Genomic DNA, 25068 nt, shown 5'->3' on the forward strand with positions numbered 1-25068 from the left:
CACCTCAAAATGCAAACACTTTTTATTTCTTAGTGACAACAGCAGTTTTGTGAGCTTGTGGGGTTTAAATCATCTCTTCTGCACGTGAGCTGTTAAGGACGTGCCGCTTTGCGCATTCCCTAGTCTTCCCTAAATCCAGGGAGGAATTAGGAAACCTGAACACCAGACTTGTCCCACAATCCCGAGTGAGAGGACAGGTGTCACATCATCTCTGGCCTTTTGACAAGAGTATGTTCCGAGACTTTGCACAGAAAAACACACCGGAGCCTCGCTGAATCTCCGCCCGCGGTGACTTTGCTGCCCCTCCCCGTACAAACACCACAGCAGCAGCGCTCCCTCTCCCCTAAAGCACGACCCAGGCCAAGAGGCGGCCCCGGGTCCGGCCCCAGCCACCACAACCGGGCCCGGAGATCGCGCTGCCCCGCCGTGGGAGCCGGGCTCCGGCGGCCCGCGGCCCCCGCCCAGGGCACCTGGAGCGACGGAGCCGCGAGCCCCCGAGGCCCGGGCCGGCCCCGCCACCCTCCTCGGCCCCGCTCACCCGCAGGTTGCCCTTGGTTCGCTGCTTGTTCTTGCCCCCCATGGCGGCGGCGGCGGCGGCGCCGGGAGCGGAGCCCGCCCGGAGCCACGGCGGGCACCGCGACACTTCCGGGGCGGCGCCGCGCGGCGCGGGAGCGAACCTGCCTCCAGTGGCCTGGCGCTCAACAACGTCCTTTAAAGAAAAAATAAATCCACCCATCTTAAACCTTCGAGCGTCCCGTGGGGCCTTTAGGGAGCCGCGGCGTTCCCGTACACTTACAAGGGTTCCGGATTTGGGAAAGTTTCACCCATGCTTGTCGAACAGCATCGCTGTGAAGTATCCCTACGAAAGGTGTTCCAAGTCCACACCAGAGAGGTGAATGTTAGCGATTTTACTGGATGTGTACAGAAACATTTAATCCATTTTTAATAAAAATATTTAATCCAAAGAAACCAATGTCTGCTTTTTCTACTACGGAATTTAGCTACAGTATCCACAAAATCAGCATTCTTTGATACAAGCTTGTTGAAATCCCAGTCAAAACCACAACATAACGCACTTCCTATTACAGGTCTGAAAACTTGCAAACTCAGAAGGCTTAGGATCGTTTCAGAGTTTTGGAGCGTGCTATAAGGGAGCCCTTGGTAATCTGCTTATATTAATCTTACCAATCCTTGGTAAACTGCTGCTTCTACAGAAACCAAAATAACAGATGTAGTGGAGCCACCATGGTATCTATCTTACCTGCACACACACTTTTACCTACAGAAAGTACTTATGATCAAAATATTGATCTCATGGCTTACTAAACTTTCAGGTAGAAAGTAGAAGATTGCTTAAAACAAAGAGATATCATGTAGTGTACATAAACAATAACAATTAATGTAAACATCATGTTCTCAATCCCGAGACACCCACACTGCCTATGTCTTCTTTGTATATTCATTCACCACATTCCATCTGTTCATCCATCTACAGTTCTGCAACTGTACAGTAGGTTATCAAACACATTTTCTTTCCTTTTAAGTAGGTATGTACCCTAAATCTCCTTAACACCAGAAGGTGCATAAAACATTCATACAGTCATCTTCATTACTCAGGATTTCACTGGATAATTGTTTTCACTGAAAACTGGATTTATCACCTAAATCTGATCAACTGTTCAAGAAAAGCTAAGGAATCTGTTACGAGGATTAAATTAGTAATGTAGGTGCTGAGACCTGTGCTGATCTTCAACCTTTTCAATGCCCTTCAACCCCAAAGTACATTTGAAATATGTCAGCACATCCTTTTTCTTCTAAAAAATGATACAGTTGCCCCAAGTCCATATGATTTCCCCTGGCACCATGTGCATCAAAACATTTTTCTTCCAAAGTGGAGAACTTTCGCTGCTTCTGGATGTCAGCATGTCCTCCGCCTTCCAAAGAAACATCTTCTCTGTGCCGAATAAGAATTCTTTTCCATGTTAATCTTCTTACCCTGAAAGCAATTGGGGAAATATTAATCTACCTATAAAATGAAGACTGTTTTAGCAAATACTATGGAATAACTACTATAACAAAAGTCAATAAATTCTATTTGTGTATATATATATTGACAGATATAATGGTTCATGAGCTGGTGATAGAAATACTACTCACATGCAAATACTCTCATAATCAGAAGCTTGGGTTTTTTATATCACCTCAGGACTGAAAAACTTTAATGCTACTCCTCACAAAATAATTAATGAGGATGTGGTTTCCGTTTCAGGGCTTGCTTCTGCCTTCCCTCTACTCAGAATTCTCACACAGTCTTACCTGATACAATCAAATGACAATGCTTATTTAGTCTGAATCACCCAGAAGGATAACTGATGAGAGCAGAATTAAACAAAAAAGTGAAGTGATATAACAGCACACATATCTAACAAGTGGGGTACTGCAGTCCATCTCTACAAAAGTGAAACACAGAGGAAAATAAAACAGAAATAAATGTGCACCATGCAGTACTTGTTGCTCTGACTGTTGCAACCAACAGTACAGTGGATATTCAGAGTTGTACACGCGTTATTACAAACACACTTTGCAGATCTTCACAGCTTGGCAGGCAGTTGGATTTCCCACCTTCTGGCCACATGCACAACACGACAAAATGCAGTATTCTAACTACTAATGGCATTTAAGTACAAAGAAGAACTAACCTTGACCAGAATTCTTCACAACTACTTTGTAACCCTTCTACACAAACAACACCTGGTTTCCCTGGCATGCAAAACCCTGACAGAGAGAGCTCCTTGGCCCAGTCAATAATATTCTTTCTTTTTTGCTTGTTGTAAATGTGATGACTGTAGATCCACAATCGAGTGAACGTGGTGCCTTCTGACTGCGTGGCATCTGAGGCTGTCATTGAGGAGGACAAAAGGTATTTGTCAATGTAAGCAGCTGCGTGGTCTTTAACCCACTCCCTCGCACTCAGCATGCAGGGCTCGCCACTGAAGTTTTGCATCAAATATGTCTTTAGATCAGAGTTCAGGAGAATCTGCTGAGAGCGGCTTAATAATGATGACCTAAAGAAAAATATAAATGCATATAAATATACATGTGTTTACATTATAGCATGTTTTTAGAAACACAGAATAAGAGTATCTTTAGGTTTGGAACAGACATCTAAGATCGAGCCCAGCCTTTGACCGATGATCACCTTGTCAACCAAACCAGTGCACTGAGTTCCACATTCAGTCACGCACTGAGCACCTCCAGGGAGGAGACTGCAGCACCGCCCTGGGCAGCTCCTTCCAATAGCTGACCACCCTTTCCATGAAGAAATTCTTCCTAATGTCCAACCTGAACCTCCCCTGGCACAGCTTCAGGCCATTTCCTCTTGTCCTGTCACTGCTTCCCTGGGAGGACAATCTCTGCCTGACTACAGTCTCCTTTCAGGGGGCTGTAGAGAGTGATAAGGTCCCCCCTGAGTCTCCTTTTCTCCCAGCTAAACCACCTCAGCTCCCTCAGTCCTTCTCACAGGACTACTACTACTCAAGGGACTGTGTTCCAGACCCTTCCTCAGCTTCATAACTTTTCAAAAGTTTTGCTTCAAGCTGCCAAGAAAATCAGGCATAGTTAGATAATGCACACTTGCTAGTGATATTTAACTCATATTAGGTATGAAAACATCTTAATTAGTATTTAATTGATGGGCTAACTCTGGAATTCACAAACAGCACTACCAATCTGTAAAACAAAATCAAGAAAAAAGTACTTGAAAAGTAAGAACGGCGGCTGAACTAACTTCCTGTAATATACAAGTCTACTTCTTTAAACAGAAATAAAAAAAAGAATCAGAAGGCTGGGAGAAACAGCATTGTGACAAAGGAAGAATAAGACCTTTGACTATTTTTTCACCCCTTTAGTTAGTCTTAAGCTTTATCAAAACAGACACGTCTTTCTTCTTGAGCATCAGACCCATGAACTGTATCTACATCTAACCCTTATGTATAGGTGACGGCTCCTTCATGCTTTTTCCCTTTCCATCACTTATTTGCTGAGCACACCAGAGAAATCATAAGCTTGTATATTTGTTTTTTCTTCAGCACTGTTGTCAACCTGGCTTAATTCAGCAGCAAACTATTAAAAAAAAAAAAAAAAAAAAAGTGTGCTTTCTCTGATCATAACTGTGTTTGTGCAACACACTCTAACTTATAAACGTTTTTATTAGCAGTCATACCTCACAGCAATTTCTGGGAGAACAGTCGGATATTTAAGTGGCAAAGCACAGGCCATAGAGAATTCCACCTAAAAACAAATGAGAAAATGTTTACTTCACGTAAGCGATAAAATCCCACAAAGTAATATTTTTTTAAAAAAAGAAAAAAGTGTCTACAATACCATAGAAGCATTAGGCACCTCTGTTTTTACATTCAGTATAAACTGAACTTTTGAAGATGGCACCTCTGCAGACTCATTTTCTACATAGTGTTTCAGTTCAGCTAGAGCCAGTTGGTCTGTCACAGCAAACTCTTCCTCATAAGGAAACATGCTAGACAGTAAATCTAGCTCTGAAATTTGTATCTCTGCTTCTTCTTGGTTGGCCATTTCTGTTGTTCCCTGTGCAAAGAAAAAATCAGGGAAGAAAGACACAGCTTGAATAAGGGACAAAGTTCATTAACTACTCTTATGCAAATCACATTACAGAATCACAGAATATGCTGAGTTAGAAGGAACTCACAAGGATCACCGAGTCTGACTTCTGGCCCTGCACAGGACAATCGCAAGAGTCACACCCTGTGCCTGAAAAGCATTGTCCAAATGCTTCTTGAGCTCCGTCAGGCCGGGGCAGAGACTATTCCAGTTCCCAACCACCTTCTGGAGGGAAGAACCTGTTTTTTTTCTTAATATCGGACCTTAAACCTCTCCTGACACAGCTTCATGTCCTGCCCTCGGGGTCCTGTCACTGGTCGCCAGAGAGTGCCTGCCCTTCCACTTTCCTTCACGACGAAGCAGTAGACTTGATGCATATTAATAGTTATGACCAAGCTCATCATAACCGGCTCGTGTCTGCCGGGCAGGCTGGATCACGCACACACACTGACAGCCCACGCGGTTTCCACTGCCCTGAGGGACAGGACGCGCTGGTGTGTCACCAAACCATCATCTTCCACACGGGGCTGGTGCTCAGGTGTCCTGAGCGCTGGGGAGCCTCCCTTGTCCCTCGAGCACATCGCTACCGCGCCCCGCGCTCCCCCTTCCCCTCACACCACAGAGAAGCGGAGAACGAGCCGGCGCGGCACTCGCGCATGCGCACACACGCCCCACGCCCGGTCACGGTCCCACAATGCAGCGCGCCGGAAGCGCGCATGGCAGCTGGTGACGGCCACCACGCCACCGGTGATTGAGGTGAGAGGTTGCCGACTGCCCCGTCTGGGGAGTCTTCCACCACCAAGCTGTTCACCCGCCGTACCGGTAGGTGAGGGACGGGAGCGCCCCAGGGCCGCCGCCGCGATTCTACCGCCACGATCCTACCGCCGCGGCCACTCTCCTCCCAATCCGGGACACGCTCCGCCGGCGCGTTGCAGCCGCCACTCCAGCAAAGACACGCGGGGTTTCTGATTGGCTGCGGCAGCTGTCAGTCGTGGCGCAGACCAATCGAAAGCAGGCGGGGGTAGCCCAGCGCGGGACCGGCGGAGCGGGCTCGGCTGGGCTCGGCCGGCCTGGCTCGTCTCGGCCGGGCTCGGCTCGGCTCGGCTCGGCTCGTCTGCTGCCCGCGGGACGGGAAGTGCTGGCTGGTGACAGGGTCCGGCCTGCTGCCCGCCGCACCCCGGGAGTTCCCCAAGCGAGGCTCTGAGGGCTTTTTCCCAGGGTGTCTGTCAAAACGCACGTTTGGTCGTTTACAGACCGCTCTTATTTTTTAAAAATACGAAATGCTTCAGTCCTTTAGGCTGTGCGTTTCCTGGTGAGGGCTGTGCCTTGGAGAGGCTGGTGCAGAGCCTGTCGGACAAGTCTGCCCAGGCACAGCGTGGGTTAAGTTAACAATTCCACGTGTTCATGCTGTCCGGCCTTCCCGGCAGGAGCAAGGACAATTTGGAAAAGATTTTATTAATTAAGAGTTGTTTGTACAAAATCAAGTGTTGTAGCTTTTTGCAGAAAAATTTGCTGTAGAGGAAGGTTGCTGGATGAACTTCTTTTTCTGAATGCCTAGTTGCAAAAGTTGATAGTTCTGCTCTCGATGAAGTGGCTGCCAACAATTGGGTCATCTGCCCTAAGAGTCTGCTCACGCAAACATGCTCGTGTTTGTAAATGGCTTTTCATACAAAATGTGCTCTGTGTGAGTATCATGCCCAAGCTCGCCCCAGCTTAATTTTTCTCTCTGATTCTCTTGGTCCGGCTTAATTTTTTGGCTGTGACAGCTGCAAGCGGACAGTTGTGCTCTGGGGCTGGTGTGCTGCCGAGTACAAACAGAGAGATTGATTTGGAAAGGTGGATTGATACGGCTTTAATGCTGGTTGTGTTTACACGAAGGGTGGACAGCAGGGTTAAGCCAGCCTGCAAAGATTACAGAGACTTGATTTTAAACCCTTTTAGCTTCCTTGTTTTCATTGTACAGCATATGCTGAGTTTTAGGTTTACCTGAGGTTTTTGGATGATCTCTTGTCTGGTAAGGCACAGGGGCTGCAGGCTAGAAACTAAAAATGTTCTATCACATGTGCAGGAGCCACCTCTCTGAAGCCAGGCACTTGGCCTGGCACTCTTTAGTGGCAGATCACTCTTTGTCGAGAAGGGTCCACAGGTATAGTAGATACCAGACCTTTCTGAGTTATTTGCTTGTGATATGTGGGGAAGGTGATGATAAATATCCCCCAGTGAAGAAATTGAAAAGTGGGAATTCCCATTGTCTGCATATTTTCAAAGGTGTTAAGAGTATTTTTACTTGTGTCAGATCTCATCAAAGACACGGGGAATTTGGAGTAAACAAAATGAAAAGATTGAAAATGTTTCAAGATTTAATTGGGACAAGACCAATTCTTTTTCATAAAATCCCTGTGATTTATGTGATAGTTAAAGTCCTTAAGGTTTATAGAATTTTTGATACTGAACTTTCCAGTTTTGTTATTTTGTGCAATGCTTTTGATTTAACATTTTTAAACCATTTGGGTTTTGTAATTCACACTGTGATCTTGTTTATACAATAGTTACAATTGTTTCACGTTCAAATATAATTAATTTTTTTTTTGTTGTTTTGAAAATGTCAAATTAAAACAAGTTGATTCACCTCAAGGGACAGCTTGGCCATAGAAATAGCTTGTGTAGCAATGAACAAGGAAAACTAAAACTACTTTCTAATCTTCCTGTTTTTCTTTGTTAGGTCACTGTTCCTTTTAGGAACAATTACAGACAACAAATATGGGAAAGAAACGCATCAAAGGCAAAACTGCACAGTCTGATGAGTCTCTGGATATACTGAGTATGTTTCCTTGGGGAAGTCTGTGGACCTGATGTTTCTTTTAACCTCAAAGAAGGCTTGAAAGCTGATTAACATTAGAAAGCCTTCACACTAGTCACTGGCTTTGAAGTCTCATTTGCAAAACCTGGATTTTTAATTGAAACTCAAGTCTAGCAAGAAATAGTGTTGTCATGACTTTTCTAAGTATGCTAGAAAATAATAATACTGTCTTGAAAATTGAGATTAGTTTCTGGTTTTTCAGGAAACTCAGACGCACTGTTCTTTACTCATAGAGAATGTGTAAAATTACTCAGAATATAAAGGATTTGTGGAGTCAGATGCCAAGCTTAAGTTGCATTATCCTAGTGAAAATCTGTTGCAGAAGATTCTTGCTTTAGCAGTACAAGCTGTGACTAAAATACTTTTTGTGAAGCAATTTGCCTTTATTCTAGCAGCTGACTTGGTACTTACTCTGGACACCAGCTCTCATAATGTATTTTGGTTAAAACCTCTTCTTTCTATTCTCCTGTTCCTAATAGTTCCTAATCCCAGATACTAAATTTTATTCTCCTAGCTCCACTGGATCTTGTCTGTGCTGAATGTTGGAGGTTTTTGTCTTGTTTACCCTAGTTATCGTAGCTTTTGTTTTTACTTGTGTTGTACTTCCACCACCTTACCAGTCCTGTCTCGGATTGTGTTCTTCTCATCTTTTTTGTTGATCCCAGCTGGGGAAGTGAGTTGAACCAGGTTAATTTAGTTGGGAGAGAGAGCACTTGGAATTTGAGGGGGTTTGGTGGGATAGCCTGTTTAAGTCCACTCTGCTTTGGTTTCCTGATTGTGTCCTGCTCTTCTTGTGTTAGCTTCTGTCTCTAATGGATGCCTTTTTTCTGGTTTGGTTCTTGGGGGTGTTGGGAGCTTTTTTGTAGAGTCAGGGTCAATGTCTCCTGTAACTGTTCCTCTTTTTCTTCTGCAAAGAGATCGGAGATGCTGCTGGCATCTCAATTTTTTTGCCCCTAAATAGGGTATCTTCTGATGACAAAGATCTGTAAAGCCACAAATGAAGCTAGGACTGATCATGGTGAATAATTCCACTCTAACAGGAGTTGCCAATATACTAAATTTTTTGTTTGTTTTTTTTTTAAATTACAGTTTTGAGGTTGTAGATGAAACTTATGTTTTCCAGAAAGGCCAAAAAAAACGCTGAATATCTGTTTGTCTCTCGTTGCCTGTTTGTCTCTTGTTGGTACTTGCACTTTGATAAAATCCTGTGATCTTGGACAGAAACAGAACTGTAGGTACAAAATTTTGCACCAATTTCAGCTTATGCCAGTAGAAGTTTGCGATCTTGAGGCTGTAACCTTGCCTCAACCAAGATGGATTCAGAGCTGTCACACTACCTGAGCAATAAAACCACCTCAAAGTAAAGTTTAAGATGCAGCAACAGTATACCCAGATTGTGAACAGTGGTAACAAAAGATCTCTTTCTGATACTCTGAAAAATTGTCCATGTTTCTTTGGCTCTAGAAAGACTATCCTAGCTTCTGGATTGCTGCCTGTGTCTTCAATGCTTGCATTTGTTATGCTTCCTACATCCTTCTTGTGCTTTTTAATTTGTAGAACCTGTGTGCAAGCATATTCGTAAAGGACTGGACCAAGGGCATGTGAGAAGGGCACTGCAGAATGTGGAGTGGCGTGTTTGTCAGGACTGCAAGGCAGACAGTAAGACACAAGAGAAGGCTGAGGAAGACACTGATGAAGGCACTTCGATATGGTTATGCCTCAAATGTGGCCATAGGGTATCTCTTTTGTTGTTAATTTGTTTTAATACCTTTCAATGTCTCGTAGTACGGTGGAATGAGAGAGTTTCTAATTAAACTCTTACATTCACTCTTTTTTATTGTCAAGATGGTGCTACCTAGATGACTTTATATACCGTAGAGTGTGATTTTAAAATGTTTGCTCTGAATGTCAAATGAAGTACTTGGAAGATGTCCCAAAGGCATTTAGCAGGCTTAAGGCTAAAACACCATCTTGAGGACTGGTTTTCCTAAAAAATTTGAATTATTTTCCTGAGAAAATAAAAATGCTCTTAATCTGTGATTTTTTTTTTTTTTTTTACAAGATCTTAACGCTCATGTTCATTCATGAACTCTTCATGCTGAAGTGGTTTTGGTTCTGTTTCATTCTTTCAGGTGTTCAGACTCGAATTTATTCATTAAATATTCAGTCCTGTAGCAGCTTTATTCTGCACCCAGTAAATTATCCATCTACAGAAATAATTATTTTGAAATAGATCTGTTGGTCCCAATTAGTTGAACATAATTGAACAGTTTTCATCGTAATACTTTGTTTTTACTCTGACTTTATGTATGTTTCATTGACGTTCAAATGGATTTTGTGACATTTGTGGTTATCAATATTTTAGGGCTGTGACAGAAATTCTCCAGACCAGCATGCTTTAAAGCATTATCAAACACCAAGATCAGATCCCCACTGTTTGGTTCTCAGTTTGGACAACTGGAGTGTGTGGTAAGTTTGTCAGGCAGCACAAGACAGGAGGGCAGAGGCTGAAATATAATTTTATCTTTTCTTTGTGAATTCTGAGATTTCTCTCTAGGCATATATTAAAGTGTTTCCAAACATATAATTTCCAGATTTGTGTTACTTTCTTTTAAAATGTATGATTAGAAAATTTTCGTAGTTAAGGTTGAGCTTTACCAACTAGTCAATGTGGTTGACTTCAAATTTTACTGCTTTTTCTCGGTCCGAGTACTGACACATGGAAACAAATGTTGATGTGTAGCTCTAAATCTTAAATTTTGACCTTGGGAGAAGGTTCTTTCTGATGTGCACTTAGTGACAACCTTACTTTTATCTCCTCAGTAAATCCAGTTTTTTAATACCACATATAGACGGGCAAAGCAGATAAAATTATGAGATGCTACTGGATCAAGCAATACAAAATCCATATCCCTGCTAGCTTTTGCTTCTTTCAAAAGTAATTATACACTTGTATATATAAGGGGGAACCCTAACTTTCTAAACTGTGCTATGTGGAAATACTGAGAGTTTTTGTTTTGCTTAGTAATGTGGTTTTGCAGCTTAATATCTGTCATTATGTTCATTTTATATAATGTTATCTATTTACTTGATCATATTAGCATTTACGTGTAATAATCACTGTGTAATGACCACTATTTTTAATGAATTCTAGAATGCACATATTAATGATGAACTAGTGAACTTCTCTTTGTGAAATTAGTTTTAAAATTGTTGGTTTGAAGTGCTCTATTTTCTCTGGTTTTTAATCAAAATATTTGCAAATGAGAGGAAGTTGTCAAAGTAAGATGTTTTGCCTTCCTTTTAGAATTTCTTGGTTGTACAAACTTGCCCAAGAAATGATTCAAAGATTGATATATTGGCTATAAATTAGTTGTAAATCAAACACACAGTCAATAACTGTATTTCATGGTGGGCCTAGTATAAAAATTCTGATCAAAACTGCTTTTGCTTTTATTAATGATATGAATATGTGACAAAATCTCTGTGGTTTGCATGCACATATGATTCAAATTGGATATAAATAATAACTGTAAAGAGTTTAAAGATATTTTGGAGAAGGAAGGGCGAGTTCTGGGAATTCACTAAGTTCTGCTCTTTTGGGTTTACAAGTGCTGTTGTACTCATTTTCAGTGCTGGTCAAACAGCCGTCACTAACAAAACCTTTTCCAATCCCTTGATTTTTTCAGGGTTGTCTACAATTTTTTTTTGACAGGAAGGAGGTTATGGTGTTAAAACACACCATGGAAGTAACTGTCCTTGGTTATTCCAGGAGTGAAAATGTCTGTTTTTATGATTTTACTCTTCTTGAGCCTTTATGACAGCAGCTATGCCCACAATTTTCTTTAAAGCGGATAACTGGCATAACCATTTTTTTGCTCATAAAGAGACACATAGGGTTTGTATCAGCAGTAGAAGAGCAAATGCAGGTTTAAGAGTGGACACTTGAATTATTTCTTATCTGGCTTAAATACAATCAAGTATTTGCTGGGCTAGAATATTCCAAATATTTTTCCATGCCATAATACTCACAACTAGTTTCCTTTAGGGTCTGGTGTCTTAGTTTCTTAATTTTTGGCAAAATTTTCCAAGCCTTTCTTTTTCTTGCAGCGGGGTTTCTAAGCACATCTTTTAAAAGTCTAATTTGCACTTGTAAATTGCAACCGCCGGTCACCAAAATAATTAATTAAAGATATTTTTTTACGTGTTTGATTTTTGCGACAAGTCGATTGAATTCTTTTCTAAGACTTAAAAATCTTACTCTAAACCTTGTAATTTTATACCTTTGTGTAATGAATTCTGTCAAACAAATAAATAGTTTAGAATTTTTAAATAATAGGAAAAAAAAATAGGATTAACTGTTTTCTTTTGGGGGCGGCGGAGACAGGTGCTACCTGTGTGATAATGAAGTTCCATATAAAACTTCAAGCCTTTTGGGCCAGACTGTGGATTTTGTTAGAAAGCAAGTTGGTATTGACTCATCACATGCAGGTAAGTAATTATAGTATGGATACAGTAAATTAGAAGGTCTCCTAAGTGTTGGAGACAGTATTATAAATCCAGAATTTACACTAAATTAGATTTAGCACCTTACGGTAAAGGGAAAAGTTAATTTCTCCCCTTTTTTTATCTTGTCACTATTCTGATAGTATAAGTAACATCCTAGCCCATAGACCTAATTAGATCAGGATTTTGCTCAGCATGCCCTAAACTTTTACAGACAAGACATATAAGAATAGGAGGAGAAAAAAAAGACAGTTTTACTGTGACTTTAAAAAAAAATGTGGCATTCAGTTTTTCTGTGGATAGGCGTTTGACTTTCAGTACTTAGGGTGCTGTGTTTATTCATCAGTGTTGCTCAGTCTGTCTTGAAATCTAAAGAAAAATTGTCCTTGCTTAAGAATAATTTGATTTGATTTTTGTTTAAGTCTTTTTGTGGGTATTTGTGAATGTATGAGGAATGACTAAGTCTCCAACTGTTGCAGCATTTCATAATGGAAGGAGTAGTATACAGAGGTTTTGTCACTGGGTCTGTACATTTAGTATAGGCAGCTGCAGTGCTTTCAGAACTCTAAAATATTGTGTTCAGCCTGCAGCCTATCTGTAAAATATCATTGTTTAAAAGAAAACAAACCCAGCTTAAGCCTCCTAGATTCTATAATGGCAAAACTGGTTTTGGCCAAGGCATTTCCACTGGAAAAATTGGAAGAATATGTCTGTGAAAATAAATGCTATAACAAATAACTGTCAGAAATTCTAAACACTTAGGTGACATCACAGGCCCTGTGGGAAATGGAATACAAACATCTGGCAATGCCATGTGGCTGTCTCTGAATTCATTTTCTTCAAAATGCAGCTGAGGTTTTTCCACAGGGAGCAGAGTTTTTTGAGTGGTCAGTTTTTCCCAGACACACAGTTGAACTTCATATCAGTTGCCAAAATTTTCTCCTTGGGTTGGAACTGGAAAGCCAATGAGTGCCTGGGTGCAGTTATTGCCTGTTTCATGTGTTTGTATGTACTGTCCATCCATCTGTTTCTTGTCCTAAGATTGTGTTGTGTGTTTTCTTTGCTTTCTCTAGACTTGCGTTACTTGATTTTAAAGTTACTATTAGCTCTCAGCCCTGTTTACCAGAAACCTAATCAATAGCTGACTGCCAAACTGGCAGAATCGATGTGGATGTTATTTTGAAAACTGCCTGGAACTCCCTTATGGCTTTATTAAACAGGCTGTTGAATTTTTCAGCAATACATCAAAATAATTTAGGGGAAAATATTTTTAACTCAACTTCATGACTATAAACCTTTCAGTATCACCTGTTTAGGTACATGAAATTAATATGAGAGTGCTTTGACAGTGGGAGCCTGTTGGATGTTGTAGAAAGCCCCCACATAGGTGATTTTGACAGGAAAAAATTCGAGATCACACTTGAAGAATTTCAGAGGATGTTGGCATGAATGGCTTGTGGGCCAAAAGGTGTTTAATTTGCCTGCTGATTTGAAATGGCATTTCAGGGGATTCTTGATAGGTTCTTTTTGTTGTTTTGTTCTGTTTATTTTTTAACTTCTGTTACCTAGACAATTTAAGAAGCTAAACCAGTAGTTTTATATTTAAAAATTAAAGCATTAATTATCTTATGTATAAACTCTAAACATCATAAGTTGCTGCTGGCTGTAATAATCTTTCCTGGCCTATACCTTATTACTGTGTTAATATGTGATATGTTTTTATTATTTCGGTAGAAAAACAAGAGAACAAAGAAGTTGAAAATAAAAAAGTAGAAAAAGACAGCAAAAATGAGCAAGAAAAAGAAGTTTCACTTAAAGAAGAAAATTCTCATTCAACTGCTAATGGAGAAATAACTGTGAAAGGACTTAGTAACTTGGGGAATACGTGTTTCTTTAATGCAGTGATGCAGGTACAGGACTTGCTGTTTGCTGTTGTTTTTAAAAAAGCTTTGAATAGGAAAAAAAGCCACAAACAATGAAAAACAGCCCACAACAACCCTGCCCCCAGCATTTTACAGTGACACAATTAGAATGTGTTGGGGTTTTTTTTGGTTTTTTTTTTCCCTGCCAGGAATGTTGGCTTCTTTCTAAAAATAGTGTGTTGGCCCAGAGAAATACGAAGAAATGGAGCTGCAGGTTCAGACTTGCTCTAAGGGGAAATAAAATAAACTGCCTTGTCCTTGGGGGGACAGCATTTTTCACTGACATTAATTAAGCGTGCCAATTTCTAGTTATTTTTTTAAAATATGAAATAGTCTGACACATCACCCTTGTGACCTCTTAAGTACTCAAAGACCATGGGCGTTTATTGTAATAAAAATGTCTCTCTCAGCAACAGGGAATCAAATGTAAATATTGGATGAAAAAACCAGGATGAGCATGTTGCAGGCATTGCCATCTCGTGTGATTTGTTCAGCTAAGAAGTGTAGAATATGCTTGTTCTTTCATGTGTACTGAAATTGATGTGATCTTGTGCTCTTTGGCTCTTGATACTGAAGCTTACCCCAACAAAATTCCCGCCGTACTTGCAGATTTTAGTAAACTGCTTTTGATTTACTTTGAGACATTTTTAAACCAAGCAAATGCACATGCTGCATTTTATCCTTTGATTTATTAGAAACACGCTGGTAAGTACACTTGTCAAAAGATCAGCCTGTAAAAGAAAAGTATACTTAGGGTTTCTGCAATGTGAAGTAATGTTTGTAGGGTGCATTGGAAGGCCCTTTGGCTATATGGAATGTACCTTTTTAAGTCTTAAACATGGAGGCTCTAGAGTGGTAGTTAACCACTTCAGTTCTGTGTTTGGGAAAATAAATTGCTGCTAAACTGGTTGCTACAAATTCCATGACTAACAAGAGTTCAGCTGCCCTTCCTGTTGTCCGCATCCTCCAGTCTCTTTCTGTCTTTTATGTTCTACAGAATTTATCACAAACTCCAGTCCTGAGGGAGCTGCTTAAAGAAGCTAAAATGCCTGGCACAACAGTTAAAATCGAGGCACCTGAGCTATGCATGGTAATATGCTTTGACCTCCGTAGTGTTTGTCCTCACCTTCCAGTCTGTTAAGGAAACAAGCAATACTTACCTGTCAATTTTAAAGCTCTTCCTGCTAAATACTAACAAGATTAGGATGTAAAATCAGCAGGAGCTTCACTACTGATTTCCATAAAGCTGCTTCTGAAGACAGTGGAAGTATTTTGTTCAGAGTGCAAGAGCAGTGAATCAATACTCTGTTGTAGGAGTGCTTGCATTATGATGGCGTTATTTAAAGGATGAAAATGTGTAACTCTTGCTATAGTGCCACTTGTCTAAATGCAAAGTAGGAAATTAGAGGTTGTCTGTAGCACTAACTTAAATAACACATCTGTCATTACAGTTAGAGATTTGGATGGCAAAGAAAATGCGCAACCTTTTTTAAGAAATTGGGTTTTTCCTAATAAAGGCGAGAAATCCAGACTTTGAAGGAAGCAATAAATAACTGAGTCTTGTTATCTTTTTGTGATAAACCACACATTTTTGTCAGGTTAACTTATTGCCGTTTTGGAATTTTGTGTATTCTATTTGACAATAATGTTTTCAGAAACTGAAAAGGAAGAACTTAACTGCAAAAGAATCTGCCACTGAATTACGGTAAAACAGCTCCGTTGCTTTTCTTTCAAACAGGAACCTCAGCTAATAAAACTAGATCAGCCAGGCCCTTTAACACTAGCCATGCATCAGTTTGTGACAGAAATGCAAGAGACCAAAAAAGGGGTAGTGACTCCTAAGGAACTTTTTGCTCAGGTTTGTAAAAAGTGAGTATCTGTACAATTGCATGTCACAGTGAGTATGAAAAAGTCTGTTTAAGACTGCCGGTTTTTCCTCTTTTTTTATCTCTAGCTCAGAACAGAGCATATAAAATTTGTAGAATACTTAACAATTTTTGAAAGAAGAGCAAAATTAATAGCAAATGAATAGCAGTAAAATGAAAGATACTCAGTGACATACTGAGTAGCTGGCATCATATTTTTAGAAAATACGACATGTAGACACTTGTTGCTTTTCTATACCTGCATTCTGGAGACTTTGTCCGTGTGTGTTGGTGTGAATCGTTTTTGCTTTATCTCTGACTTCAGTTACACTTAACAATTTCATTTAACAGAGCAATACGATTCAAAGGTTACCAGCAGCAAGACAGTCACGAATTGCTTCGTTACTTACTTGATGGAATGAGAGCAGAGGAAATCCAGGTGAGTGCCAAAGTCATAGTTGTGCATACATTTCTTCTTCATACCCCAGACCCAGACTCTTTTTTTGTGCTGAGGGAAAAAGAACATACTTTCTGAGATATGCCAGCCTCTGTAGTGTGGTTGTGCTGTCCATGGAACTCATTTGAAGCATATTAGCAAAGGGAACCCACAGAAAAAGTGGGTTTGGAGTATGTGAAGTCACCCTAAAGTATGTCCTTATGTCTTCATTTCTGAAACACACTTGTAGAAATTCCACAGGGTTTTTTTGCCAGTTTTAATTTGAACAAGTATTTCATCCCTAGACTGATTTTCTTACATACTAATTGGAACATTATGGTTGCAACTTCTCAGTTGATTTTTTTTTTTTTTTTTTAATGTCTGCAGGAATTATTGTCTGGTTCTGCAGGTATTTGTGTTGTTTGTATTGATTCTCTTAATTAGTGAAGATTGTACTTTTTTCTCCATCTGAGACACATCGTAAAATGAAGTAGCTAACTGAATTAGTTTAGGAAATTTCACAGAGTGTATTTGTTTTGAACATTTCAGCAAATAACTGTTGGAATACTAAAGGCACTGAGTGATTCTAACAAACAAAATGAGGAAGAACTTAAAACGAAAATTAAAGGTAAAATAAATTATCACAGCATCAGTAACTTGTAAAATCTCTTCTGTTGATGTATATAAAATAACATTAATAGTGTCAACTAAAAGATGCATGTTGTACAACTTTATGCCACCTCTTGAGTATGTGTGTATCTAGAATAAGAGGCTTAGTAGTTTTAATCTATATTTAAATGTCTTGCTGAGCTTGGTGGCATTTCCTTCTTAACAGGATAAGAGAGAGTTGTTTCTGTAGACATCATACATTAAAATATGTTTGGGCAATGATTAATCATTCAAACATGTAAGAAAACACCAGTATGTGAATATAATTTATGCAGCTGCTAATAGTCCATTGTTACTTAACAGTAATATAAAAAAAGCACAAACAATGAACAGAAGAATTTTTAAACTTTTCATCAGGACTTAGGAGATGAGCTGCCAATTTAAATTCAAACTGTATTACTCTGAAATTGCAGCTTGAAGAAAATGGTTTTGTTTGTCAGACAAAAGCTGGTACTTGTTTTTTAAATTCAGATAGTTGTTTCAGTCTTGAGAGTAAACAGGAATTCTTAATGAGGGCAGTACTTCTGAGAAAATAGGGAAATGCATTTGAGCAGAGAAAGTGGTAGAGGTATGGTTTAACCAAGTGGTGTTCTGCGAATGTGTTTTCATCTCCATTCTTTAGATACACAAAAGATTCTTAATTTAAGAATCTTGCTGTACTTGCTATCCTGAGGAAATCAGAACAGGCCAACATGTTCCATCACACACCTTGCACATTATATTCTCTGTTTTTATTCGGTTTGCTGTAATGATTGGTTGGTTGCCAGTATATTGTATGTAATATTTTTAATTTTACTTTTTGAATTCTCAGAATACGAGAAGAAAAAGGGAATACAAAGTTTTGTAGATCGAATCTTTGGTGGAGAATTAACCAGCACAATTATGTGTGAGGAATGCAGAACTGTAAGTAAACTCCCTGCTCTGAATAACCTAGAATGTTATGTCCTGTAATCTGCAGGAGAAGCCCAAAGTGACTGTCTGTAGAAATAAGACTTGACTAGCTGCATGCTTTTCAAAAAAGGGAACGATTTGGCTGGAATCTTTCTTCCGTTATGTTTTAATCTTTCAGTTCTTGTCAAAAGCCTTTCAGAAAAAGAGGTCAGCAACAGCAAGCTGCCTCTGCCAGAATTCCCTCCTAGATTCCCAGTGAACACCTTCCAGTGGTACACATCATAGAGCAAATTAATTGTTATGGAGCCCTTTTTCATTCAGGGGATTACATTTTCCCCTTTCTCACAATGAAAAGACCATGGTATTACCATGAAGACAGTTAAGAAGGCACTACTGAGATAATACATCCTGAGAATGAAGTAATTGAGTGTATTAGCAAATGGGCTAGTTGAATATCATGATAGATAACAGCTATGAGTCTCTTAGGCCCTAAGGCACAGTCTCGCTAGATAACTGAAATTCAAAAGAATATTTCCTGCTCATTTCTGTGGTAATGTGCCTGCTGGATTTTTGGTCATTGGAAGCTCTTTGTGGAGGTAAATGAGCTGTGTTTTACAGTTGTGTGCACAAGTGAAAGCAGGCCTTGAATGCAAACATGCAAATACGCCTATTGACGGCAAGCCAGCTGCTTCCAAACAAAATTAAATTAGACTCTTGATTATTCATTTAAAGGTATCCTTGGTCCATGAGTCTTTCCTTGATTTGTCACTTCCTGTACTAGATGTTCAGGTAAGAAACAGTACGTAGGTGCTTTTCGGCTTATATTTTTTTTATTAGGAAAACACTTATTATACAGTCATTAGGAAGAGCATTTAAACTTCTTTCTAAAAGTCTTTTTTGCAAGTCAAAATTGCACAGAAAGAGAGAATAAGATTTTTCATTACAGTCATTCCTGTAAGTTGTGGCTCATAATTTGTCTCTGGAAAATCACACAGGTTGTTTGAGTTCTTTGGGGGTTTGTTTTCACTTTTTTCATCCCCATTTTCATGCACCGAGTCCAAGAACCCTTCTAATATTCAGGTTAGGGAATAAAGTTAAGAAATGTTGATAGAATAATATGTGAATACTTATTTGATCAATCTCCAGACACTCAAAGTACTTGATTTGCTTTGTGTTTTGTATTGATAATTTGTATATGTAATATTTCAGATCTTTTGTGTAGCACTGCTTACTCATAAATATTGAAATGGAGCTCTCGGAGCCAAAGGGATCATGGCTTCCGCCACAAACAAGATTCACTTTAGCAGCAGCAAACAAATTCTGTGGGCAGGCAGTTCAACTGAAAATATCCCTGCTTGTGTTCAATGCATTACTCCTCAGTGCATTTAATGAGATCTCTTAAAGGCAAAGGTGATGTTGCCCCTTTACAGGTTCAGAATTTGGCCCTCGATAGCCTTACTTGTCACGTACTGTTTCATTCTGCAAGTCCGTGTTTCATATGGACTCTCTGGAGTGCGACACCCCTTCCATTAACATCAGGGTGTGAGTTAGTTGTATGTTACATCATTAAAATGTTACATTTGAGCTAAAAACTCAGATAACATCTCTATTTCTGTCGTTGTTCTTTGGCTTTTTTGGGTTTTGTAGAAAGTGAAAATTACAAAGCGAGAAAACATTAAAAAAAACAAAGAAAAGGAATCTGAACATGAAGAGGACGAAATCAATGACCATTACATTAAGCAGAAAGATGAGCCCCCTGCTACAAGTAAGCACCTTCAGAAAAAAGCGAAGAAACAGGCCAAAAAACAAGCCAAGGTTGGTTTGGATAGGTATTTCACTTTGCGCTTGCTATTTCTGTTAAAATAAATTCTTTTTTTTTCCTTATATTACAGGAAGGAGGAGACAGCTTAGAATTTCTCCCCCTTCAAATACACAACTGAAAGGACCAATTATACCCATGTCTCTGCTCTTAAGATGTTGAGCATTGCTGTGTAGGAATAATATAATAATATAATAAAGTCTAGTAGAATTTGTTGCCTGTCTGAAGTAGCCTTAATTTGTATCAGACTGTTTCCCACTCATTGATTCCAAGAACATTTACAAAACATTAGAGAAAGACCAAGAGGAAGAGTCAAGAAGATAGCAAGGGCATCATTGGCTGTATTTTGATGATACTGTGTAACAAGGAGCAGTGGGAACTATGTCTGAGTGAGGATAAATTCAGTATTAGTGGAACTAATCACCTCTGCTTATTAAATCACAGATGATTCTTCCCCCTCCTGCCTTGTGCATCTATGGCATGCCACAAACGTTCTGATAAAGAAGCAGTAAGAAATGCTAAATATCATTTATACTTACTTTGGTTTTTGTACTCTTGTTTATTATGTATTCAAATGTGCAGAGCCAACGCCAGCAGCAAAAACGTCAAGGAAGGATCTTGACACATCTCGGCGCAACCAAACAGCCAGAGACAGATGTCGAGTACAACCAAGAATCAGAGACTGAAATAAGCTCTGAAACTCTTGATAAGAAGCAAGAAGAGAAATCATCACATTATTGCAAAGATCACTGCTTAACTCAAAAAGATTTGAGTATACAGAGAAATAATACAGAAATTGAGAGCTGGCATGAAAATACAGAAAAGCCAGAACAAGAATGTGAAGAAAACAAGTCTCTCACGGATCTCTGTGTGGAGGGCTTAGATTCTCCTATGAAGTTTGTCAATGGCCTTGACAATCTGTCTTTGAAAGAGGAGGATGATGACAATGAAGATGAGGAAGAGCTTGCTGTGGACTTTTCAAAACTCCACTTGGGTGCCAGTGAATCTGACATGAGTACCTTGGATGGCCTTGTTCCTAACAAGACATGCGAAGTATCTACAGATGACCCTGAAAAGGCATTTTGTACTCTGGCAAACAGGGAAGAGCTGAACCCTGAGGAAGATTCAATCCATCACTGTTTGTATCAATTTACCCGTAATGAAACACTTACTGAGACGAATAAACTTCTGTGTGATGTGTGTACACAAAGGCATTGTGGACCAAAGAACAACATAAAAAGTATAACAAGCTTTTTAAAAAGAAAACTTTAAATATATCACTGTCTGCTTCTTGAGTGGGTAAAGGGTGGGGGGATTATTCCTAAAATGGTACTTATATAACTTTGTCTACTTTCATTCATCATATTAAGGGGGAATGCTCAGTTTCTCAGTTCTTGTAGTAGATGACATTGTAACAGTTTAAATAGTGAAAGTAATTTCCTGCTGTAACATTTGTTTTGATACAAAACACTCGTTTTTATCTTTGGTGATTTTTCTTTTATGCAGGTGAAAAGAAGTATGTTTATACTAATGCCAAAAAGCAGATGCTCGTCTCTCTAGCTCCTCCAGTTTTAACCCTTCACTTAAAGAGGTTTCAGCACGTAAGTAGCAGGCTGATACATGTATATAGCCGCAGGTTAATATGTAATATGTATATGTACACGTGCACCTAGTACTAGCTTAACCTGAAAACATGCTAAGGTTACTTTTATTGCCTATAAAACTTGTTTGTTTTTTTCCCCAAAGTTTGGAAGGCATTAGTGTGCAGCATTATGTTTTGTGGTCTTTGAGGCATGGAGGTGTGTTTTCCTGAAAGAATATTCTCTTAATTAGCTGGAAAACACTGTTTTGTGAGCATATTCAGAGCATATTCTTACTGCTTACTGTATTAAGCAGAATCTTAGCATTAATGGTTTCCTACTGTTAGAGCGGTTCATCGGTATTTCAGTAGGTATAGGTAAATAGGATCCCTGCAGTAACAAACTAGTAACAAGTTGGCAGAAGTGGAAAAGAGGATTCTGAGCCTTGTAGGGGAGAAGAAAGGATGAAAGCAAAGTGACCTAAGTTTTATTTACAGACACTGAAGTAAAGTCACTTACCTCTTTATTCCCAAGCTGTAGAAAAAATTTTAACTCAAGGCTTTAGCTTTTCAAGAGAGAAGGGGGAAAGGAATTTAAACCTGTCTGGTGTCTTGGTCAATATACTTGAAAAATAAGGGAGGCAACTTTAATTAGATGAAAACCAATTTCATATAGAAAATGGAAATGTATAGCCTGTTCCAAGAGACTGTAATATGAAGAAAATAACATTTATCATCATCATCTCCTTTTGTTTTTCCAGTTTGATACTGGATGATTTTTTGAAATAGGTGGGAGCACAGTTTGCATCAGTTCGGATGCTCTAAGATCAGATCCTCAGGCATGTTACAGTATCTGAGAAGCAAGAGTTGTCTTCACAGTTATTGAAGTCCATTAGAGCTGATTCTTTTTCCACTTCTGCTACCATTGCATTAATGTATGAGTGAGCTGAAGAGCCATCTTAACTTGTGCTCCCACGCAGCATGTGAGGGCAAGGAAATAATGCTGGAATACTGGACATCAGAGAAAAAAAAATTGCTTTTTCCCAGTTTTGTGTAATGTAAAACTAATTTGTTGAAACTTTAACTTGAAACTTTTAGTAAATAAGCATGGTTTTAATATGCTCCATTTTAACATTATGGGGTTTTTTCCTCTACTTTGCTTGTTTAAGGCTGGATTTAATCTGCAGAAGGTTAACAGGCATATCAAGTTCCCAGAAGTGATAGACTTGGCTCCTTTCTGTACAGCTAAATGTAAAGTAAGTGGGAAAACAATCAGATTCTCCTTTCCCATGTTCCAATGTGCTTTCACAACAAAGCTCCATAGCAAAATCTTTGTAGAACGCTTGTCAAGCATGTTACTTTGTGTGATAACTTGAACTTCAGTGATCATAACTGTAGTGCTTACATGAATCTCTAATAACCAGCTTCCATTTCATCAACAAAAGAATCAATGAGTTTACATTCTTCAAAACCCAGCACCTGGCTGATATAGCTCAACTTGTGCTTTTCTAGAATGTGGCTGAAGGGAATACAAAGGTCTTGTACTCTCTCTATGGAGTTGTCGAACACAGTGGAACAATGAGGTCTGGGCACTACACGGCCTATGTTAAAATGAGAGCTATGAACAACCATCTCTCTGATCTTGTCCTTCGAGGACAATTTCAAGGTAAATCATTAGATATTTTACAATACTTTACAAATTATTCCGTACAGAATCACAAAATGGTTTGGGTTGAAAGGGGCCTTAGACATCATTTGGTCCCAACCTGCCCTGGCTGCTACGTTCTCTGAGAAGGGCAATGAATCTTGTGAAATCCTATAAGGAGCAGCTGAGGGAGCTGGGAGGGCTCAGCCTGAAGAAAAGGAGGGTCAGGGGAGATCTTATCACTCTCCAGAACTGCCTGAAAGGAGGATGTATAGCAAGGTGGGGGTCTGGCTCTGCTCCTAGGCAACCATTTACAGGACGAGAGGAAATGGCCTCAAGCTGTGTCAAGGGAAGGTTCAGGTTGCACATTAGGAAGAAATGAAGACAAAATGGTGGTTAAGCATTGGAAGGGGCTGCCCGAGGATGTGGTGACATCCCCATCCATGGAGGTGTTCAGAGAACAACCGGATGTAGCACTCGGTGCTCTGGTCTGGTTGACAAGGCAGTGATCAGTCAAAGATTGAACTCGATCTTGGAGATCTTTTCCAACTCAATGATTCTATGATTGTACTCTATGATTCTTACTGAAGAACAGTAATAGAACGGAATTCCTTCAATTCCTTGTAGTAACTTTTACTCCTAAATTTTTCCTTTCACAGCTTTAGAAACTGAGCCGGTCAAAGGTCAGTGGTTCCACATCAGCGATACCCACGTACAACCTGTCTCTGTGTCCAAGGTGCTGAGCTCCCAAGCCTATCTTCTGTTCTATGAGAGGCTGCTGTAACTCATCAGAAGAGCCCTCTTGTGTGTGCAGCCACCTTCTTTGGAGGTCTGAGAGAAGGCAGACTTGCAAGTCATGTTAACATGTTGGAGCTACTGTATAACAAGAACTCAATTTATGCATTTTAGACACACTGACAAGCGGTTAACTTATACTTTTTCCAGTGTTTCCACTACTTTACAGTAAAAATTTTTTTCAAAATTACAGCTTTGTGTTTTTGTTGACTTATTTGGGTGCTGATAGAAATATTGATCAGCAGCTTTTTAAAGCTTTAAAGCAACCAGCTCTACTTTTGAACTGTAGTTAATCTTGGCTCTCATGTGTTCCCATGTGTTTTTTAGACCTGAGTTCCAAACATAAGAAGCTCTTTCTTCCTACATATCTCAAGAGCCAAGACGATTGCAGCTTTGGCTCTTTTTTCACTATTGGTTTATGTTCAATAGAGAAGCCCTCAAGTTTGCAAATGCTCCAGGAATTCTTTTGCTGGTGCTTTGGCAAGGCTGAGTGCTTGGCTCACTCTCACTCCAGGCAGTCCCACGTAGCCTTTCTGCACAGCAGGCCTAAGACCTGTAGTCCTGCGCTGACTTGTAACTTTGACGTTCTCTTCTCCACTAGCTTCATGCTGGCTTTCATGTGAATAAAATCTTGGCTCTGCCATGCTAGAGCAGCAGCTGCTTACATGCAGTGCATTTTTCACAACAGCCTTACTAAGAAAATGGGCATCCTGTTCTTGTAAGCCTTAGAGCCGCCAGCAGTGGCCCTCGTGCAGCTGACTACAGCAGTATGCCAATCCTTCTGAAAACTTGCTGAGTGTATTTTTCAACCTCACCAACAACTGACTATAAAGCCACCATTACTAGAGCTGTTGTACTTAGCAGCCTTATTTAGGCATAAGATAGTTCCAGACTTGATTTAGCCTTCCACTCCCTTCTGGTTATGAGATAAGAGTAGCACTGGCATGAGTAGTAAAAAGGATTAGATATTGAAGTGGCTTGGATTTCAAGTGCAGTTCTTCTTTCAAGCTACTTGGAGACACATAAGCTGTTTACTTCCCAAGATTAATCTTAACAGGGGGCTTCAGTTGAAAGATTCCAGCACTCTGCATCATACTGGCTAGTGCTGCTCAGCATTTATTTTTAAGGTCATTAGAATGTGATGCAGTTCACTGCTGTCAGGATGCCCTTTTGAGAACATGGGGATTTAAAAGGGTGAGGTGAGAGATGCATGTAAAAAAAATGAATCATAGAATCATAAATTGGTTTGTGTGAGAAAGGACCTTAAAGTTCATCCAGTTCCAACCCCTGCCATGGGAAGGGACACCTCCCACTAGACCAGGGTGCTCCCAAGACCCATCCAACCTGGCCTTGAACACTTCCAGGCATAGGACAGCGACAGCTTCTCTGGGCAAGGTCCCGTGCCAGGACCTCACCCCTCTCACAGGGGAGAATTTCTTCTGTGTA

General features: G+C 39.8%; 3 protein-coding genes across 15 annotated transcripts in view; 1 reads left to right on the forward strand and 2 right to left on the reverse strand.

Annotated features, from left to right (window-relative positions):
* LTN1 (listerin E3 ubiquitin protein ligase 1) overlaps nucleotides 1–638 on the reverse strand; it is a 30324-nt gene extending 29686 nt beyond the window's left edge. Inside the window, exon 1 of the mRNA XM_040055174.2 lies at nucleotides 539–638. Within this exon, the coding sequence (XP_039911108.1) occupies nucleotides 539–580 (42 nt within the window). The 5' untranslated portion in view covers nucleotides 581–638. The remainder of the gene's footprint in view (nucleotides 1–538) is intronic.
* A 330-nt stretch (nucleotides 639–968) lies between these two features.
* On the reverse strand, nucleotides 969–5569 carry RWDD2B (RWD domain containing 2B). 3 transcript variants are annotated; one of them, XM_040055627.2, is made up of 5 exons: nucleotides 5456–5569; nucleotides 4384–4602; nucleotides 4223–4290; nucleotides 2700–3065; nucleotides 969–1996 (listed from the first exon to the last, which is right to left on the reverse strand). In XM_040055627.2, the coding sequence occupies exons 2-5, from the start codon at nucleotides 4588–4590 to the stop codon at nucleotides 1759–1761; spliced, it is 879 nt and encodes a 292-aa protein (XP_039911561.1). In that variant the 5' UTR covers nucleotides 4591–4602; nucleotides 5456–5569; the 3' UTR covers nucleotides 969–1758. The 3 variants fall into 3 exon arrangements, with proteins under 3 accessions (XP_039911561.1, XP_039911560.1, XP_058275302.1); XM_040055626.2 differs by lacking the exon at nucleotides 5456–5569 and adding an exon at nucleotides 4724–5320; XM_058419319.1 differs by lacking the exon at nucleotides 5456–5569 and adding an exon at nucleotides 4724–5267 and having other exon boundaries at nucleotides 4402–4602.
* On the forward strand, nucleotides 5301–23812 carry USP16 (ubiquitin specific peptidase 16). Of its 11 annotated transcripts, none has more exons than XM_040055617.2 (19): nucleotides 5772–6319; nucleotides 6704–6781; nucleotides 7358–7456; nucleotides 9053–9231; nucleotides 9861–9964; nucleotides 11883–11986; nucleotides 13736–13911; nucleotides 14921–15013; nucleotides 15662–15792; nucleotides 16140–16227; nucleotides 16774–16852; nucleotides 17705–17796; nucleotides 18517–18573; nucleotides 19432–19599; nucleotides 20186–20843; nucleotides 21110–21204; nucleotides 22352–22438; nucleotides 22695–22848; nucleotides 23487–23812. In XM_040055617.2, exons 3-19 carry the CDS (start codon nucleotides 7396–7398, stop codon nucleotides 23609–23611), a joined length of 2451 nt encoding a protein of 816 aa, XP_039911551.1. In that variant the 5' UTR covers nucleotides 5772–6319; nucleotides 6704–6781; nucleotides 7358–7395; the 3' UTR covers nucleotides 23612–23812. The 11 variants fall into 11 exon arrangements, with proteins under 11 accessions (XP_039911549.1, XP_058275300.1, XP_058275301.1 ...); XM_040055619.2 differs by having other exon boundaries at nucleotides 5772–6010; XM_040055615.1 differs by lacking the exons at nucleotides 5772–6319; nucleotides 6704–6781 and adding an exon at nucleotides 5301–5391.
* Nucleotides 23813–25068: the final 1256 nt, after the last annotated feature.

The sequence above is a fragment of the Hirundo rustica genome, chromosome 2, assembly GCF_015227805.2.
Source record: "Hirundo rustica isolate bHirRus1 chromosome 2, bHirRus1.pri.v3, whole genome shotgun sequence".
NCBI classification, from domain to species: domain Eukaryota; kingdom Metazoa; phylum Chordata; class Aves; order Passeriformes; family Hirundinidae; genus Hirundo; species Hirundo rustica.